At 41.8% G+C, this 18,963-nt stretch overlaps 1 protein-coding gene across 1 annotated transcript; it reads left to right on the top strand.

Moving 5' to 3' along the window:
- The first annotated feature begins 4,893 nt into the window (after positions 1-4,893).
- On the top strand, positions 4,894-11,511 carry STMN1 (stathmin 1). The gene is made up of 5 exons (XM_063311916.1): positions 4,894-4,949; positions 7,176-7,241; positions 7,908-8,080; positions 8,518-8,709; positions 9,884-11,511. The coding sequence occupies exons 2-5, from the start codon at positions 7,229-7,231 to the stop codon at positions 9,953-9,955; spliced, it is 450 nt and encodes a 149-aa protein (XP_063167986.1). The 5' UTR covers positions 4,894-4,949; positions 7,176-7,228; the 3' UTR covers positions 9,956-11,511.
- The last annotated feature ends 7,452 nt before the right edge of the window (positions 11,512-18,963 follow it).

Raw genomic sequence — 18,963 nt, 5'->3', positions numbered from 1 at the left:
AACCCATTCTCAGAGAAGAGCCAACCTTTGGAGGTATGTTTATGTATGTGCCCAGGGGTGAGAGTTCAGTTACTAAAAGATATCAATTTAATTCAATGCAACATACATTTAAGAGCCAACAACTTACAGATCTATTTACAGCTGTCTTAAAATGCCACAGGCTTAGCAAGACTGACTTGCTTCAGCCCAAACACTTGGGATATGTAGTATTTAACATAGCTCACCTAATGGAAGCATGAGACATTCACTCTGAATCCTCTAAATCAGGGTCCCCAACCCTCAGGCCACAGACCGGTACCGGTACCGGTCCGTGGCCTGTTAGGAACCGGGCCACACAGCAGGAGGCGAGCAGTGGGCGAGCGAGAGAATTTACAGCCTGAGTATTTACAGCTGCTCCCCATCACTTGCATTACTGCCTGAGCTCCACCGTTTGAATCATCCTGAAACCATGCCATGGAAAAATAACTATCCCCCCCAGTCTGTGGAAAAATCCCAAAACCATCCCCGCCGGTTCGTGGAAAAATAACCAAAATTGTCTTCCACGAAACTGGTCCCTGGTGCCAAAAAGGTTGGGGACCGCTGCTCTAAATAATGCCATGCCACAGAGCTGATGAGTTTCAGACATGTATTAAAAATTCACTGAATTGTGTTGACCTTCCCTAACTATTAGCTCCCTCAGGATATCTGTTTTTTTCAATGAGCCTGTTTTAGGATTACTTATTTATTTATCTAATTTCTATTACCACCCATTATTGTAATCCACTTTGGGAAGACCGGTGAAATATATAAATATACAGGTAAATGCATAGGATTGCATGATTAGAAAAAGAAATATTTTTCTAATAAATCTGTACTGGAGGAAAATTAGCAATCCCTTTGATTTAGGATTATAGATTATCAATGCCAGAATCTTTTGAATCTTCACATGTGATTAGATAAATGGCATTTTGTTTTTAATGGAAGACAGGTGCAGCTGATCTTGAGCAAGTGTACATACCGCAAAGTATCAACCAGTAAGTTTAATGGGACCTAGGTCAGTGTGGTGCATGGAATTGCTTAAACACATGTTTAAGTGGTATCCAATACAGATTTTTGTGGGAATAAATCCAATTAAACTCTTAATTCTAGAATGACATGCATGAAATCAATAGGACTAAATATCCTCAGATTAAACCTTTTGCGTGAGGGTGCCAAAAAAAAAAAAGGAAAGGAAAGCTAAAAGGAAAAGTTAATGGATGTGCCACATTATAGCTGAGACTAATTTGCACTTTTTGTAGTGACAGCCAGTGTGCTTTGCCCTTTGAAGCCTGATGTATATACTTTATTCTCATTATACTTGTAGTGTACAGTTTATGCTGACAATTGTCAGGATCTTTCCATCCATAACTGGATCTTTTTTAAAGCAATTTCTCATGGGAGCACTTGGTAGTGTTTTAGAAATGTTAGAAAATGAAGCCTAACAACTTCTTGTCAGCTCACTGTGGTTTATGAACTTTGATCAGAACACATGGAAGGGCCTGATGCCAGGCTGCAGAGGACCTCCAGGCTGTGCCTTCCTTCCTGCTGTTTCAAACCTATGAATGTTGTGTGGGCACCTGCTGACAAGCAACAAGGCAGAGGCTCCCTAGAGAGAACGTTTAAGCATGCACACAAGTAACGCAAGGGAAGAGTGAAGCTCTTCATTTTTCACCCAAATATGTGTTATCTTCAGATTTGATCATCATCCCCTCTACTTCTTCCTCCAAGTTGTTAATAGAAATGTTGAAGACCATGGTTTTCAGATCTTCACTAAGCTTTCGTGCAAACATTACACTGATTCCTTCTGGTGTCCTCAATCTCTCCTTACCACCTCCCCCACTTAAATTACAGGAAAGCAGATTTCAGTTGAAGGTTAGGGAAAACTTTGTAAAAATAAGAGCAGTTTCAAGTGGGATCAATTATCTAAAGAAGGGGTGGGCTCCTTTTGCTGAATGTGTCTGAGCATAGGCTAGACAGCCATGTAGGGGTTAGGGATGCTGTGATCTGGATCTGATGACCTCAGTGGTCTCTTCCAACTCTATTATTCTATGAATCAGGGACGTGTTCAGAGTGATCAGGGGATGAAAAGCAGAATAGAGTGTTTTGTAAAAAAAAATGTGTCTAGAGCCGTTTACACCAACCCAATCTCCTCCAGATGTCTTGGATTTCAACTCCCATGATTTCTACCCTATATGGCTAAGGTGATGGAAAACCAGTCTAAAGCTTGGCTTATTGAAAAATTTAAACCAGTTTTCAAATCTATTTTGCTGTTATATCCAAGGAACCCCCCAAATAATTCATTCAGTAAAGGAAGATACGATCTGTCAGAGTAGCTCAGCATTGTGCCAGAATTGAATTCGCTGATATTCTTTGTTTGAAGGCTCTAACAATGAGTCTAAACAATTTCTAAACGTGCTTGATTTAAGAACATAAACCAGATGTGCTAGAGGGTGAAAGAACCACCATCTCTCAGGGGAGAGGTCAACGTTATTTAAGTCAAGTGGCAGTCCCATCAATCTGTTGCAGAACACATATGGATGAGCTCCAGGGCATCCTAAATCTTAGATGTTTATAGTGGTGCAAACATTTTGCGATTCTATCTAGTTCTGGCAAAAAGAGTGGGAAAATTATGCCTGAATAATTTCTTAATGATTTAAGTGTCACATAATCCTTCAGTGCTATTTGTTTCTTTTGCTGTTAAACCAATTCAGGTCTGTGCTATACATACGGCCCGAGACAGAATGTCTGACAGAGATTTCATTACACTTCAGCTTCCCGCATATAATACAAAAAGTGCTTTTAACATGTACTGTAACTGCTGACAAATTGGACTTGCGTATATGGAGATTCTTGGTTCTTAATTTTCCTTTCCAAATTTATTGACACACATAATGACTGAGTTCACACATTACAGCTTACCCTAAAGTGTGAACCGAACTATGTGAGAAGCGATTTCTGCTGCGTGGCCAATGAACAGTCACAATCCGCCCCTTGAGGCCAGAAGAATCTAAGTTTGTTTCCAACAAAACGTATTAGAATAGGCATGCCACACATTTATTTATTTGTCTGTCTGTCTGTCTATCTATCATAGTTCTTCACCACCCATTTCATATAGCAATGGGCATGCTAAAGCAGTTCCAGAAACAAGCATAATACAGATCAAAGGTGTTTTTTTTTGCAAAAGCAGCAACCAAAACAAATAAATGAGAACCAGTTTGGGGTAGTGGTTAAGGCAGGGTTTCTCAACCTTGGCAACATTAAGACAGGTGGGCTTCAACCCCCAGTATTCTGGGAGTTGAAGTCCAGCTGCCTTAAAGTTGCCAAGGTTGAGAAACCCTGCCCTAGAATATGTTCTCAAGTAATTCTGCAGAAATGCTGTCTTAGGTCTGTTACACTGGAAACTGCACATATGCCGTAACACACTACGCTGCCTGCCTTTGCTTGAAGTGAAAGTAATATATGTAGAAACGGGCGTCTGCAGGGTGTAGTCAAAAAAAGTCAAGGTGGTGCCCCCGACAGTGTGATTGGTCAAAACTCTGCATATTTTTCATGGGTATTGCCTTGATCGCACTGTTGTGGCTGCCATCTTGACTTTTTCAACCACATCCTACTGGCACCCCTGCAGAGAAAGATTTAGAACACACAAATGACGTATAACTGGGGAGAGATGGAAGTATGTGCGTACGTGCAGCAGTTTGATAGAACGTGACGCCAAAGGCAACTCGTCAAGAGACCGCTCCTCAGACGAAGCTCGCAAGAGATCCATTCCACAGATGGGAGAGATGGTGGGGGCGGGGCACTGACTCATTCCTTCCCAATCCAGTAAAGAATTGATTTGCTTTGTGAAAGCCCCCGTTTGAAGAATCACCTATGCCCCCCGAGGATTCCTGGGACAGCTTTCCTTTCTTTGGGGTCTTTGCTCCCTATTTGTCCCCAATCAGAATTTTAGATTGGGGCAGTGGCTTGGGAGCTGTGCTCTTCCTAAATTTTGGAGTATCCTCTCCCCCGTGAAACTCGAGCAGCTCCTACCTTAGATTTGAGGACGCTAAACAAAACTATTTAAGATGCTTTTGAAGCTTGAACGCAACTATGTAGTAATTTAGTTGTTGCACTTCATTTTCTTCCCTTGAGAACTTAGCATTTTTTGAGATGATTTTGTGAATTTCATTTTCATTTCATTTATTTTGATGGTATCGTCGATGATGCTTTATTGCATATTACTGGCTGTAATCCATCGAGCATCGACTGATCGCGAGGGGATGAAATCCAACAAATAAACCAGCATTTCTCAACCTTGGCAACTTTTAAGATGTGTGGACTTCAACTCCCAGAATTCCCCAGCCAGCCATGCTGAAGGGTGAGGGTCCCCACTTCCCAAGAAACCGGCTCGCTCAGCTCCAGCTGGAAGCGCCCAAACTTGGAGGAACTGAGCCTGGTCGGGGCCACCTGCGGCTTGCCAAACGCGACCCAGGCAGAAGCAGAGATGCGGAACAAAGTGGCGTTCTCGCCGGATGCCGAGCAAGGCCGGGCTGAAGCTCAGAGCCCTGCCCTCGCTGGATCGCCTTCCAAAAGGCTGCGCTCCGTCACACGCTTCGTAACACCGTTTCCGATCTACCGGCTGCGTTCGCCCCGCGCGCAAAGCTCGCTAAGCTTAAACCGCGCCTGATCGCCCGGCGCGTCGCACGCGGTCCAGGGCATTACGCCAGCCAGGACTACATTTCCCATCACCCCTAGATAAAAGGGAGAGGGGCAGCGAACGCCCCCTCCCTTCTGTGCTTCTCCCATCACCCTCCCCCCCTGCCGAGTGGCACGTGCCGCCCCCCTCAACCAATAGAGGGCGTGTCTGGGGCGGGTCACGTGCCTTTGTTTGGCGCTTTTGTGGAGCGGGCAGGGCAGTTGGGAGCGGAGTCTGTGTGTGGTGACGGGAGCAGGTGGGTCGAGGCGAGGCTGGGTCGGGCCGGGAGGGGTGGCCTCGGCGGGCGAGCCAGCCCTTGAGAGGAGCGAAGGGGGTTCTCATGGGTGCGGGCGGCTCAGGCGAGGTCGCCGCACGAAGCCGCTTTGTCTTAGGCGGCTCCATCCACCTCGGGGTCTTATCCTTTGCGGAGGCTCCGGTTTGGGGGGGGCGTTGACGAAGGGCCAATGCGAGGCTTTCCCGTTCGCCTTCTGCCTCCAGCTCCTCGCGGAGCAGGTGGCCGCCCCGGAGCCGCTCCTTCAGGTCGGCAGCTCCCGCAGCCCTCCTCGGTTTGACAGAAGCGGAGCGCTTTGATCCATTGTTCGAGGGGAAGGCGGCGGCGGCGGCGGCGGGGGGGCGCCGCCGCCTTGCCCCGCGCGCTGGCGGGAAGGGAGGGGGCGCCAGAGACAACACCCGCCTCGCGCGCGCCGTCTCCGTCCGCCTCAGAGGGGGAAAACGCCTAAAATCTTCGCGAGCGAAAGAGGGTCGGTGGGGTGGGTGCGGGAACGAACGGAAAAGAGGCGCCCCGCCGCAGGCCGAGGGCCCTGAAGGGAGGAAGCCAAGTCGGGGGAAAACCGGAGGGCGAGGGTTCGTCCCGCTCGGGCTCTTCTGGCGGGTCGGAAAGGGGAGGGGGCTCCCCAGGGGGGAGGGGGAGAAACGGGGAGGGGCGCCCGGGCGGCGGGTGCCCGGATGTTACCGTTGCAAACCCCCTCCCCTCCGGAGGGGATTAGCGCGCGCGCGCGCTCTTCCTCTCTTTCGGGCGGTTTGAATTCGGTGCGTTCGAGAACGGCGCGTGGGGAGGGCGGGGCTTCCTTTCTCCCTCTCTCCTCCCACTCCCCCCCCTTTTTTTTAATCTCTAGTCTGAGGACCGATGGCCCCGCCCCTTCGGGGGGCAGCGGAGGGGGAAGCTTTTCTTCCTCCTCCTCAATCTTGGGCGTTGTTTATTTGGCCTTTCTTTAATGGGCAGCTCAGATTTTTTTTTTTTAGTTTTTCCTGCAAAAAGGAATTGTTGGCTCCACAATGGGGTTTTTTTTCCTTTATTGTATTATCCTACACCTAGCAGCCTTAAATCTTAAGAGGTCCTTTTATTTCATGTTCTTTGCTGAAGTCCTGTTTTATCTCAAGCCCTTTGTGTGCGTGTGTTTTAAAGAGACCCAACAGCAATGTTGGTTGCTTTATTCATGCTGGTGTAGAACAAACACTGTCCTGAGGTAGCCTTTGTTCCTTGAGCTTTTTCAGAAAGCAGGAACAATGGCATTACTGATCTCTGGCTGGTAGATCATTAGAAACAGGCATTTTCTTGAGGGAGGTTTAATTTGATATGCAAAGGCTTTGATCATCCTTAATTGCTGACATAGGAAGTGTAGACAGTTCTAGAAATGCATTTCAAATCCTTGAGTACTGTACCTTATTTTTAGGTGATGCCTCCTGAGCTGTTAAATAAAATTATAATCCCTGATGCTTGGGCACCTCAGATGTCTGGGTGCCCAAGCAGCAAGCACTCCAGGGGTATTTTCAACCTAGATATGTTCAAAGGGAAAGCTAGTGTGTCTGCCTTTAAAAGCAGCTTGTGTATGTCTTGAATATTTACTATCTATTTCCGAATTGTACAGATGCTGGATTCTTTGTTATTGCTACAGAGGAGTTGCTTCTAGTTGTAGACAAAGATCAACCTTTTTTTTAAATTGACTATATTTTATATTAACCTTTGCATGTGAAATTAGTGAGGAACTAGATACTACCTTAGTTAATTGCTTATCTTTAAGGTTTTTAAGGCAGTGCTGTGCTTTGTATTAAACAATAAAATATCCATACTGTCATTGGTGAGACTATGGTGATGATAGTGTCTCATGAAGAACAGCCACGTGGTACTGTGTCTTTGTTCATTCCATATAGTCATGTTACAGTGGATCTTGTATAGGTCTTGAGGTAGAAAGTAGGACATAGCAGTTATGACCTAAGCCTGAGTATACTAGTTGGATTATTACACATGCCATTCTGCTTGCCTTTTTTAGATGCATTGCTTCACGTGTATCTTCCAGATTTGAAACACAAAGGCTAGAATCTGATAGAGAAAATATACCTTATCATTATATATATATAATATAAGACTATTTTTAAATTGTTAAGTACGGAGATCAGTCATGTTAACAGTACTTCGTATTTCATTATATATAAATATATAATGATGTTTCTGTTTTCTTAGGGCTCATTTACTGGAGTAGCTGTAATACCTTTTGGAGTCATTCTGTTTTAGCCATGGCTTCTTCTGGTAAGAATTAGCTTCACTGTATTATAATGCATCATAATTGAATATGATAAATGCTTTTTCAGCATTCAGGAAAAATCACAAGTTATTTTTAATGGGTGTTATGAGTCATCCTTTGATTACAGCTATTAGTTTCTAAAGAAAAGTTGCATTTGCAAACAAATATATGTATAAATACATAAATTGAAAAAAATGATAGGGGATGCCTAGTATAAAAAGGTGTTTCTTTTTTTCCCTCCTCTGGAGGTTAAATGGGTAGACAATTTAGTGACTAAGGTTTAAAAGTATAGTTCTGAGCCAATTATAATTGATTAGGCTGGAGTTAAATAGTTAATTTAATCCTTAAATGTGTTCCAGTGTTTTAATTTTATGTAGGATTATTTTTACTGAATATGCTCCAATTGGCTATAAGTTATGCAATGCTCAGGTCTAAATATCTAGTACAGACCTATCCAATAATACAAAAAAAGGAAGTTTTAATTTCCTTTTCTTTTCTGTAAGGAATCCAGTAATTTCATATTTGCAGGAGTACGTGGAATTTTACTGGTTCCATAAGTGAAGGTCCTGGGCAGATAGGTAGCCACAGTTAACTGGTTTCACAGGTTTTAAAGTCTGATAAGGCTCAACATGATATGCCTCAGAATATTAACTAAACAATATCTCATCTAGACATTCAGGTGAAAGAACTAGAAAAACGTGCTTCAGGTCAGGCATTTGAATTGATACTTGGTCCTCCTTCAAAAGAAGCCGTTCCAGAGTTTCCTCTCTCTCCTCCAAAGAAAAAAGATCTCTCATTGGAAGAAATTCAGAGGAAATTAGAAGCTGCAGAAGAAAGGCGCAAGGTAAATATATACTATTCTAGTTTCATATATCTATATGCCAGTGAAAGGTGAGTTTCTTAAACTAGCAACTAATAGCTGACCATAAAGCAGGATTGTAAATTATGATTTAAAAAATCCTCCTACTGTAGCCTTTTCAGTACTTCCTATTTATCAAAAACTGAATGGGAATTCATGGTTGCGATTGTGTTATGGATAATCCTAACAGAACTATTTTGAACATGGATCCTAAATTATTTTTAAGAACTTCAGAAGTTTGATGGGAAAATGTAGCATGGCTGAGGAGGGTGGGGCTGCCTGATTTAAGTTAACCTAATTGTAGTGGACTCAAACCATTTACTAGATCATATTAATGATATGAGGGTAATATTTACCTAGCCAAGAACTCTAATTGCATATAGATTATGCTCAGCTAAATACAAAATGGATCTGTATTCTAGTCCCATGAAGCTGAAGTTTTGAAGCAACTAGCTGAAAAGAGAGAGCATGAAAAAGAGGTGCTGCAGAAGGCGATTGAAGAAAATAACAACTTCAGCAAAATGGCAGAGGAAAAGTTGACTCACAAAATGGAAGCTAACAAAGAGAACAGAGAAGCACAAATGGCTGCTAAACTGGAACGCTTGAGAGAGAAAGTAAGTGCTGTTCTAATTTTCTTCATTTAGAAAACAGTGCAAACTTAGATTGCCAGTTGCACAAAGAATAACTGGCAATAGTTTGTTCTTCAGCTTTCACATAAAAGTTTTGTTTTTTAAAACATGCAGTGGCTAAATCCAAAATTCATAAGCAGGTAGCTAACTGGTAAAGAAGTGGCTGTTGAATTTGAATACTATGGAGAAAGACACTGAACTTTACCAGAAGTAAAAATGGCGACTAGCTCATTCACCTGAGTTGTATTTGGACTATCGTATTTCAAAACTTGAGAAACCATTGGGCATTACCATAAATTGGCTGCTGTGGGAGGCTTGTTTAGTCACAAAAAACAAGCAAAATACCTAATAAACTAAGTTAAAACAAGAGTTAGATTGAGCCAAACATCTTGTTAAATATTACTGATTTTTCAGAAAAATGGAAATGCATAACTTGCCAAAGAAACTTTTGTATGGCAGCTGAATGTTACCTTTCTGTTCCCAAAGACACAAGGAAATTCACATGTCTTGCATCTGAAATTAAAGCAGTGATGGTCTTTTGGTCTCTGTACTGGTCCTTGTACTGGCTTATTGGGTAGCAGAGTACCTCTTTGTTTTTGGGCAGTTTGGGTGGGAACTTTGATTTTTTACCCTTTGTGACCTAGACTGCTCTTGCAACATTAGATTTTAAGAATAAAAAATACTCCTTCAAAAGCGTACATTTAAGGCAGTAGCTTCCTTAAACACAGGATAACTTACAAACGACCACTATAGACATCTGGAGCGAACTCTTAAAATACTGGATTAAAAGATTGTATAGGTAACTTAATGTATACCTTAAGGCTAGCCAGCTGGAATGAAAATTCTCAGTGTCTAAATTATTGAGCCCATCACTATTACAGTCTGAAAATACAGGATATGCTCTGTGTAGACTTTAGATGTATGTTATTTAAACCTAGCCCTTTGCTGTGTTGACACTAGTGTTCCCCAATCTGGCATAATCTATTCTGTCAGGAAACTGCTCGCTGAATTTCCCACAGCGTAGCCAAAGGGCAATTGTAATCCATCCTATTTGGACAGTGTTAGTTTAAGGGAAAGTACTTCAATCTCCCAGTTTGGGTAGAATTAAAATTTCCAAAGAATCCATTGTTTTTTCATTCTCTTACTTTTGCTTTACTAGGATAAGCATATTGAAGAAGTACGAAAGAACAAAGAAGGAGGCAAAGAACCTGGTGAGAATGAGAGCGACTGACTTCATTCTGGAAACTGACATTCTCCCCTTTGTCTAAATATCCAAAGACTGTATTGGCCAGTGTTTTTTTGTTAAGTTTCTAGAAACTGATGTAGAGCTGTATAGTTAGATCTGACTGTACACTTGATTTGGGGAATTAGAGGGGAGCCCTTTCCTGTTCACTCTTTTTCTAAACTGTTGTCTTTCCAGTGTCGCTATCTTGTTGCATTTCTTCTATTCCAGTGCATTTGTTCCTGGATTGATGGCTAGTGCTGTGTTCAGCTCTGACATTTTTGTGAACAAAATATGTAGTGTAATGTTCATGCTGAAACTGTTACACTTCAGAATCTGTCAGTCTTAAGATATTACTGTAACCAAGTGATTTAATAAAGCTGCACAATGCTGTTATCACAGGTGAGTGGTTTTGGAACTAGCATTACTACATAAGCAGTTCAAGCATATTTATAGCTAGAATATTGGAATGCAATATTGAAATGCCTACAGATTCCTAAATACAGTGGCATGATCTTCCTCAGTACTGTTTTCTGTGCAGTTGCCTATTGTTCTAGATTTACAATAAGAGCTTTGTCTTGTACTTCAGCAGTTGTCAGCTGCTATTTGTTCAGACAACCCAGAACCACCTCCCTTCTTGACTATGCTAGTACTTTCAGTAAATAATTCCTTGTTAACATAAGACTGAATTTGAAGGCATTAAGTCTCTTAAAATTTAGGGTATCTTCAGAACTAAGTATAGAAATGAAAACAGCTTTCCTTAAACAGCACATAAAAAGGGAACTCTATCTTGTAAAAAGAGTAAAAATCATTGCACTCGTAGGTTCAAAGCTTATTAGGTCAGAACATTTGAGAAGAAATTATTAGCTCAGAACATTTATTCTGTAAAAGTTCTCCTGCTTTTACAATTTGATCCTAGAGATATTTTTCAAGTAAGGTTAAGCTTTGCTCCTTATCTGAATATATGCCATCAAAAATGTTTGATGTATGTTGGATGGGATGACGACAAAAGCCTGGTATACTATCTATTTAATTTGTATCATTGTTGTAGAATGGATATGGCAGTTAAAAGCGCCCCCGTGTGGCAATAGTATTGGTAACTATATAGTCAAGAATGGCATGTTGTATACTGGATTATGTTGGAAATGAAAGTATACGTTTAAGACTTAAGCTTAAGGAACCCAGTGTGGCAGATGGTTACTGCAATTAAAATACTTTTAAACATTCCTCAAGCTTTTAAAAGTGGTTTTTCATCAGTTACAATAAAGAGAATTGATTGGGTTAACTAGAATTGTGTTTGTAGCCAGCTTACCTTGATATGAGGAACATTTATCTGATACTCCATCTCCAAGCCTTTGGATGTTTTAATTAAAATATATGACTGGTGCCAGGTGGTTCTCTCTGTAATTTTTAATAGTTTAAACGTGAAACTGCTTCTGTGCATGCCTGTGTTCAGATATATGTGCTTGATCTCCTTGCTCATTTCATCAAAATAATAAAATTTATAATTACCATATCTCTGTATCTTAGACTTAGTCAGTCATCAATAAATAGACTTACTCAAATTTGGTGCATTTTTCTGCTGTCTTTAGATAGCAAATGTTTTGCCACTGTAAAAGCTTCTTGCAAAATTTTTGGAAATGTGTGTTGGGTACAGAAAAGGCTATCAGAAATACAAGTTGGAAGTAGTATAGCTAGCTGTCAGGTAAATGTTGTTAAAACAATGTAAAATAAATGTAGCATTAAAGACCAGGAATCTGCATATGAGAATTTAAAAGTGAAATGATTTGCCATGAAAATTGTATATATGTCTATTCAGTAATGACTCAGTTGACTGCATTGGGACTTACTCTTCAGGTAAGTGGATCAAATCGGGGAGGAACCTCTGACTGACCTTTGACAAGGTTAAAAAGCAAATTGGACCTTGTCAATACTTGAATGAGAAACTCAGGGAATTTTAGGCTGCTAGACTGACCGAGAAGTTAAAAAACATGTCAGGAAATGGCAGTGGCAAACCATGTGTGCATTTTTGCAAAGATAACCGAATGGATGTTTCACCAAGAGTCCAAATCAATTTAAGAGCGCCTTTATTTTTTCAAAGCTTTAACAAAAAGTTCTGTTACTGAAAAACATGTCTCTCAAACTCACCTGTAATTTAACTAGTTAATTTGAAACATCTCTTGCTTAACAACTGAAAAAAAGTTTCATTTTGGCATTTCTCTAGTGCACTGCAATTTTAGGCAAACAAATGAAGTTACAAATAGCTTGAATTAATTTGCTGTTGCATTCTGCAATGAGAAATAGGTGAAAATACCTAGCTCTGTGTGTGGAGTGCAGGGGGGTTAGAGTCAGAATATTGAGGACATTTCAGAAAGCACATAAATACCCTTTTAAGTAGTCCAGCATTTTTATAACAGTGGCTTTATAACACAGTGGCTATATCTTTTGCCTTCTGTAAGAGGATGTACTGGACAAAAATTAAAGACTTCATACTTGATATGTTTGCTTACTAGCACCATAACTTTTGCAGTAGTATTAAGGAACATAATGTAGAGAGTATATAATTATACAGTCCAGAAGTTAAATATTGACAACTGAGATCAAATAGCTGACAACAGATGAATTTTGGATTTCATATGAGGTTTATTTTAAGGTATTCTCTGCAATAACTGAACCCAGGAACTGTATGATAAAAAGAGCTAATTGAAAATAATTATGGTATAAATTGGTTAATCCGGAGTTTTTCACTTTATGAGCAAATACGCAGTTCAGCATTTTTATTAGTGGCAATAAAAATACTGATTTATTTCTGGAAATATGAGAGGCTATGGGAGACTGTTTATCTGCAAGTAAAGAAGGGGACAAACTTTTTTGAAGGGAAGCTGAGGACAAAATTATTTGACATGAGTTAAATGCACTTTTCCTTGAATATGATCATTTTCCTTTGCTATTACATTAAAAACACAGATCCTATTATCTGAAAAGCTCAGGGTATGTGCTCCTGCATAAAAGTATTTTACTTCGGGACAATGCATCCTGTCATGATATAAGACTTAGCATCAATATTGCTTCAAGTCGAGTCTTGATTTTCAAAATGCTTGACTCTGCAAGAATACGATTGTACTCTGGCAATTCAGAGTAACAAATTATATAAGAGTTGTGAATGCCAGGTTTTTGAGATGTAAAAAAATCAGACCAAGATAAATCACTTCAGAATTTTTTCCACCTTTACATACCAGCTGTAACAGGGACGCGGTGGCGCTGCGGGTTAAACCGCTGAGCTGTCGATCGGAAGGTCGGCGGTTCGAAACCGCGCGGCGGGGTGAGCTCCCGTTGCTCGTCCCAGCTCCTGCACACCAAGCAGTTTGAAAACATGCAAATGTGAGTAGATTCATTGGTACCGCTTCGGCGGGAAGGTAACGGCGTTCCGTGAGTCATGCTGGCCACATGACCCGGAAGTGTCCTATGGACAACGCCGGCTCCAAGGCTTTGAAACGGAGATGAGCACCGCCCCCTAGAGTCGGACACGACTGGACTTTACGTCAAGGGAAACCTTTACCTTTACCTTACATACCAGCTGTACAATTCAACTGAAACATACTTTTTGGAATTAAGGCCAGAAAGTTCAACCTTGGTCTTATCAGGCCATAACACATTTTCCCACATGCTTTTGTAGGTTTTTGCAAATTATAGCCAGGCTTGGACATTTTTGAACTTTTTGGCCATAATTCCAAAAAGTATGTTTGGTGCAAAAACAACACGCATCACCAAAAGTACACCGTACCCACAGTGAAGAAGTGGTGGTGGCATCATGCTTTGGGGCTGCTTTTCTTCAGCTGGAACTGGGGCTTTAGTCAAGGTGGAGGGAATTCTGAACAGTTCCAAAGATCAGTCAATTTCGGCACAAAGCCTTCAGGCCTCTGCTAAAATGCTGAAAATGAAGAGGAATTTCACCTTTCAACACAGCAATGACCCAAAGCATACTTCCAAATCAACAAAAGAATGGCTTCACCAGAAGAAAATCAAAGTTTTGGAATGGCCCGGCCAGAGCCCGGACCTGAATCCAATTGAAAATCTGTGGGGTGACCAGAAGAGGGCTGTGCACAGGAGACGCCCTCGCAATCTGCCAGATTTGGAGCGCTTTTGCAGGGAAGAGTTGGCAAAGATTCCCAAGGCAAGATGTGCCTTGCTGATAGACTCCTACCCCAAATGCTGTCATAAAATCAAAAGGTGCTTCAATAACGTGTTAGTTTAAGGGTGTGCACACTTATACAACCACATTCTTCTCGTTTTTTATTTTTATTTTTTCCCCCTAAAAGATTTCAGTTTGTTTTTCAATTGAATTGTACAGCTTGTATGTTATGTTAAAGCTGGGGGAAAATCTGAAGTGGTCTGATTTTTTTACATCACAAAAACCTGGCATTTTAACAGGGGTGTATAGACTTCTTATATCCACTGTATATATCCACTTTTTATATCCACTTCTCCAAGCTATTGCCAAGCAGAATTCTAAAACACTTTAGCTTAATTTGGCCAATATTCACAGCAGTTATAGATTCAAAACATCTGGGAATAATATGTTGGGAAAAGGATGAATCAGAAATAAGTTAATTTTGAAAACTTGGAATACCTCTTGATGTATTGGATAGTTCTTATTTTGGATTAAAATTTTCTTACATTGGGGAATCGCATACATATTTCGGAAAGGAGATGGAATGGTTTATTTATTTTATCAAATGTATATGGCTGCCCATCTCACAAATGTGGCTCTGGATGGCATATAATAAAAACAACCTTTAAAACCAGCTCCCTTGCTTTCTATGATTGTGGTGATTTGCTAAGATTGTAAAATGCCATTTGGAATATCCACGTAAATTTATGTAGTCTGAATTCTGAAGTATCTCTTATTTTAGAATGCAGGGCTTTAGATTTTTTTTCCAGAGCTCCAATATATTATGCAAGGCCAGCCTAAGAGACATTTTACCTGAAGCAAAATGAATTTCTTGGATGCCACTGAGTTCAGCCTGACACGTACTGACTGCATGGAAAAATACCATTTTAACCTGTTTTAGTAGTAAGTCAGCTCTTCCAAGACATTCCTATAATCATCTTGATCCTGTTCATCTACCTTACTATTGTGTTCTGCTTCCTTCAACCTTGCCAAGGATAGTGATTTTCTCTAGTCCATTATCCACTGGCATGCATATGTAAAGTACGGGAATTTCTGCTTGCTGATCATTGTGCAATGGAGGGATCAGTCTATTTGGTTTGCTTGGTTTAACAGGAGAGGAAGTTGTGTGTTCGTATTTATGTTCCTTTTCTGGAGTATTGTTTCTCCAAATCCAGTTCTTACACCTTCTTTTTCATGGTGAAAATTCCTCAAAAGAATAGTCAAGTGTTCTAGGTAGTAGCATTTTACATCTTGACATGATTCACACAGTGAAGGGTCTTCCCGTAATCAAGCAAAGGTAAACCCTTTCTCACTCTTTCCATTATCCATCTTATCTTAGTTATCTGATCTCTCATAGCTAAAACCTGTTTGAAACTTGTCTATCCATTTTCTTCCCTCCATATCTTTGCAAGATACTAAGCAAATCTTTGCTTGTGTGAGGAATTAAAAGGAATTGCATACCCTTGCATCTCCCTTTGGTATAAATATATATAACAATCTTTTCTGGTCTTTCAGGCACACAGATCTGTTCCATATTTGGAATACCTGTTGATGTATGGGATAGAAGTGTTCTAAGTACTTTAATTACCTCTTTTGCAGCTTTAAGTGGTGTTTCATTTGCACCTGGTTTTAAATCTGACAGCGTTGTCCTAATTTGCTTGCTGGTGGAGTTGTTTCCTGAACATATGCTCTTTGCAAAAGTTCTACAATCTATAATTTGTAAAGGGATTCAGAATAGTCATTCTACCTTCCTTTAACCCCAGTTACCTCCATTAGGTCTCTTCCATGATTATGCTTGAGCATCCCTACCTTAGTTGTACAATTCCCTGTGTTTTTTTCTGATCTCATTGTCTTTTCGTTCCTGTCTGTTGACATCACTTGACTGAAGTAATTCTTCCTTGTCCTTTCTGCTTTGATGCCGAGTGTCTGCAGTCTCCTTTTTGTTCCCCAAAGCCTGAACCCCCTATTTTTCTGTAGCTATCATGGTAGCTTGTTCTGAAAACCACTTGGATTTTCTCTCTCTCTCTCTCTCTTTGAGATGTTGGGAATTCTTTTTTTCAGTTTTCACAACACTACTTCTCTTACCATGGCTCTTCAGTTTCTCTTCCGCATAAGCGAAATGTCTTGATTCTTTCCCTTCCATTGACTTGGATTCTGAATGCATCATCCAGATGAAATCTTTCTGGTATACAGCCAGTATACCAGAAATATGTACTTGATACCTAAGAGATGAACATGCAGTGACCCACGTGGTTTCTGGTCAGTGATGCGACTGATAATGTTACACTGTGGTTGTGGAAGCTGTACTAGCTATCAGTGTGTTTCCAAGTGCCATTCAAGGTACTGCTTGCTCCCTCCGAAAGGTAGCAATCAGCTTGGGGCCTGGGTATATATAAAACAACCTTTCCCAGAAAGATTTTGTGCAAATGGCCAGAGTGACTGCTAAGGTCCCCAATACCATGAAGTACAACAGGAGGGGGCTGGACAGTAGGCAAGGATGGCCCCTGCTCTTGTGGCCTTGGATTTGCTGAGACCAATCTGATTCTTTGGAACGCCTTTGGGGACTGATTGCTGAGTCCCTGGTGCCAGTTTTAGTTTTGATAATTGTATCATTTTCTATTTATAATTGTATGAATTTTATTATTAGTATCTGCTAATAATAAAGCTGTCTGAATTGAGGAAGAAGAGTAAGCTTATAAATAAAAAAATATAATTAATTCAGTTGTTCCATAGTTTGCACCTGGAAGTGTCCTGGATGACCGGATTGTACTTCTCCATCGCCTGTTTCCTCTTGTGTAGTCAATTTAATTTTGATATTGTATACTTAGTGATAGCCATATATAGAGTCTGCATTTATGTGTAAAGGTTGCCTATCCTAAAACACACTCAGACTCACAAGCAAGGGCTTGAATCAAATCTGGTTTATTTAAGAATAGTGTACAAGTACAAAGAAAGCTGAGAATGAGCAGAAGTGCGCCAAATACAAACTAAAAACCCTCGGTGCGAATGTAAGCCCTCCCCCCGTACAACCGTTTCAAGTTCCCCATCCCAGGTGCCCCTAACGAGTTCTGCTAATCAACGGGTAAAAAGACCTTGGACACCAACGATAACCCAAACACATTCCATCCCCAAGAAAACAGATAGACAGCCTGGTACAAGGTCTCCCAGCAGCTCCCTCCCAACTGGAACGCACGTCCGCGTCAGCACCATGGCATGTGAAATGTTACGATGTAAATCAAACATTGCAATGGCAAACATGACATACTGCCCCCCCAAAAGAAAGCAAAGCAAAGCAAAATTAATAATGGTGAAAGGCACAAGTCAAGCCGCAGGCTTGAAAGGATAAGCTAGGTGAAAGCGGCAAACTAAATCAGGAGCGTTGACGTGTCGAGCAGGCACCCACTCAGGGTGGGGAAAGCGCTTCCAGCGAACTAGGTACTGCAAGGAGTTGCGAAGCCTGTGGGAGTCGACAACCTCTTTGATTTCAAAATGTTGCTGGCCATCAATCATGATCGGTGGAGGTGGAGGAGGTTGGGGATGCCAGTGAGCGGAGGAGTGAGCCGGCTTGAGCAAGCTGCAATGGAAAACAGGGTGTAAATGTCTTAAATTGTGAGGCAATTCCAGTTTGACAGTAACAGGATTGATAAGAGCCACAATGGGGAAGGGCCCAATTAACTTAGGGGCGAGTTTCTTTGAAGGCTGAGGGGATTTGATGAACTTTGTGGAGAGGTAAACCAGATCCCCAATCTTAAAGGTGTGTTGGGGAGAACGGTGTTTGTCAGCATGACGTTTGTAGGCTGCCTGGGCATCGTCCAGAGCCTGCCGAATGATCGGCCAGGAATCAGCCAGCTGCGCAGCCCAATCATAAGCTGAGCAGGCGGTAGCGGGGGGTTGAGGCAACTCAGGGATGGGAACAAAGTCCAGGCTGGAAACAACCCAAAAAGGGGTTTGCCCAGTTTGGTGAATGGCGTTGTTGTAAGCAACTTCTGCAAATGGCAGAAGTTCGACCCAGTTGTCCTGATGGTAGTTGGTGTAGGAGCGAAGGAATTGCTCCAGGGTGGAGCTAAGAATCTCAGTAGATCCATCCGTCTCCGGATGCGACGCTGTTGACAACGCTTGTCCGGTGCCAATCAGCTTTAAAAAAGCCCGCCAAAAGTGGGAGGTAAATTGTGTCCCGTGGTTGGTCACCAAACGGGAGGGGCAGCCATGGAGACGGTAGATGTGGCATAGAAAGAGGCAAGCCAGCTGTTGGGCAGACGGCAAGGAAGCGCATGGAATAAAATGTGCTTGTTCGGAGAAAAAGTCCTTTACCACCCAAATGACAGTTTTCTTTTGACTGGGTGGGAGGTCAACAATAAAGTCCATAGAGATCTCAGCCCAGGGGTGAGAAGGGTTTGCAACAGGTTGGAGAAGACCTTGTGGTTTTCCCACTTTTCGTTTGGACATGGCACAGACAGGGCAAGAGGCAACATAGTCTTTGACATCCTGCCGGAGCGAGGGCCACCAAAATTGGTGGCGTACCAAATGCAGGGTTTTGATGAACCCGAAATGGCCCACCAATTTATCATCATGGGATCGTTGTAACACTGAAGCCCACAAAGTTTCAGGCACATAAAGGCGGTGGCCGACCCATGCGAGATCATCCTTAAAGGATACTTTGTCTCGATTAGCCAGCAACCAAGTGTCAGATTTCACTGCTTGCAGAAAGTCTGATTGTAATTGACAAGGGAGCGGCTGCTTGCGGGGCGGAGTTGGGGTGGTGCTCTGTGCAGGCGGAGCATGGGTTTGGCTTCAGGTGACAGCAGCCAGTCCCAATTGTGGTGAAGAGAGAACAGTACCAATTACT

Source organism: Candoia aspera, chromosome 10 (assembly GCF_035149785.1).
Source record: "Candoia aspera isolate rCanAsp1 chromosome 10, rCanAsp1.hap2, whole genome shotgun sequence".
Taxonomy (NCBI): Eukaryota; Metazoa; Chordata; class Lepidosauria; order Squamata; family Boidae; genus Candoia; species Candoia aspera.
Note: the sequence above shows the minus strand (reverse complement) of the source record. Positions and strands in the feature narration are given on the sequence as shown.

Coding starts and splice junctions, on each gene's coding strand:
- STMN1 (XM_063311916.1), top strand. Junction 8,081..8,517: donor CTGCAGAAGAAAGGCGCAAG/GTAAATATATAC, acceptor TCTGTATTCTAG/TCCCATGAAGCTGAAGTTTT. Junction 8,710..9,883: donor TGGAACGCTTGAGAGAGAAA/GTAAGTGCTGTT, acceptor TTGCTTTACTAG/GATAAGCATATTGAAGAAGT.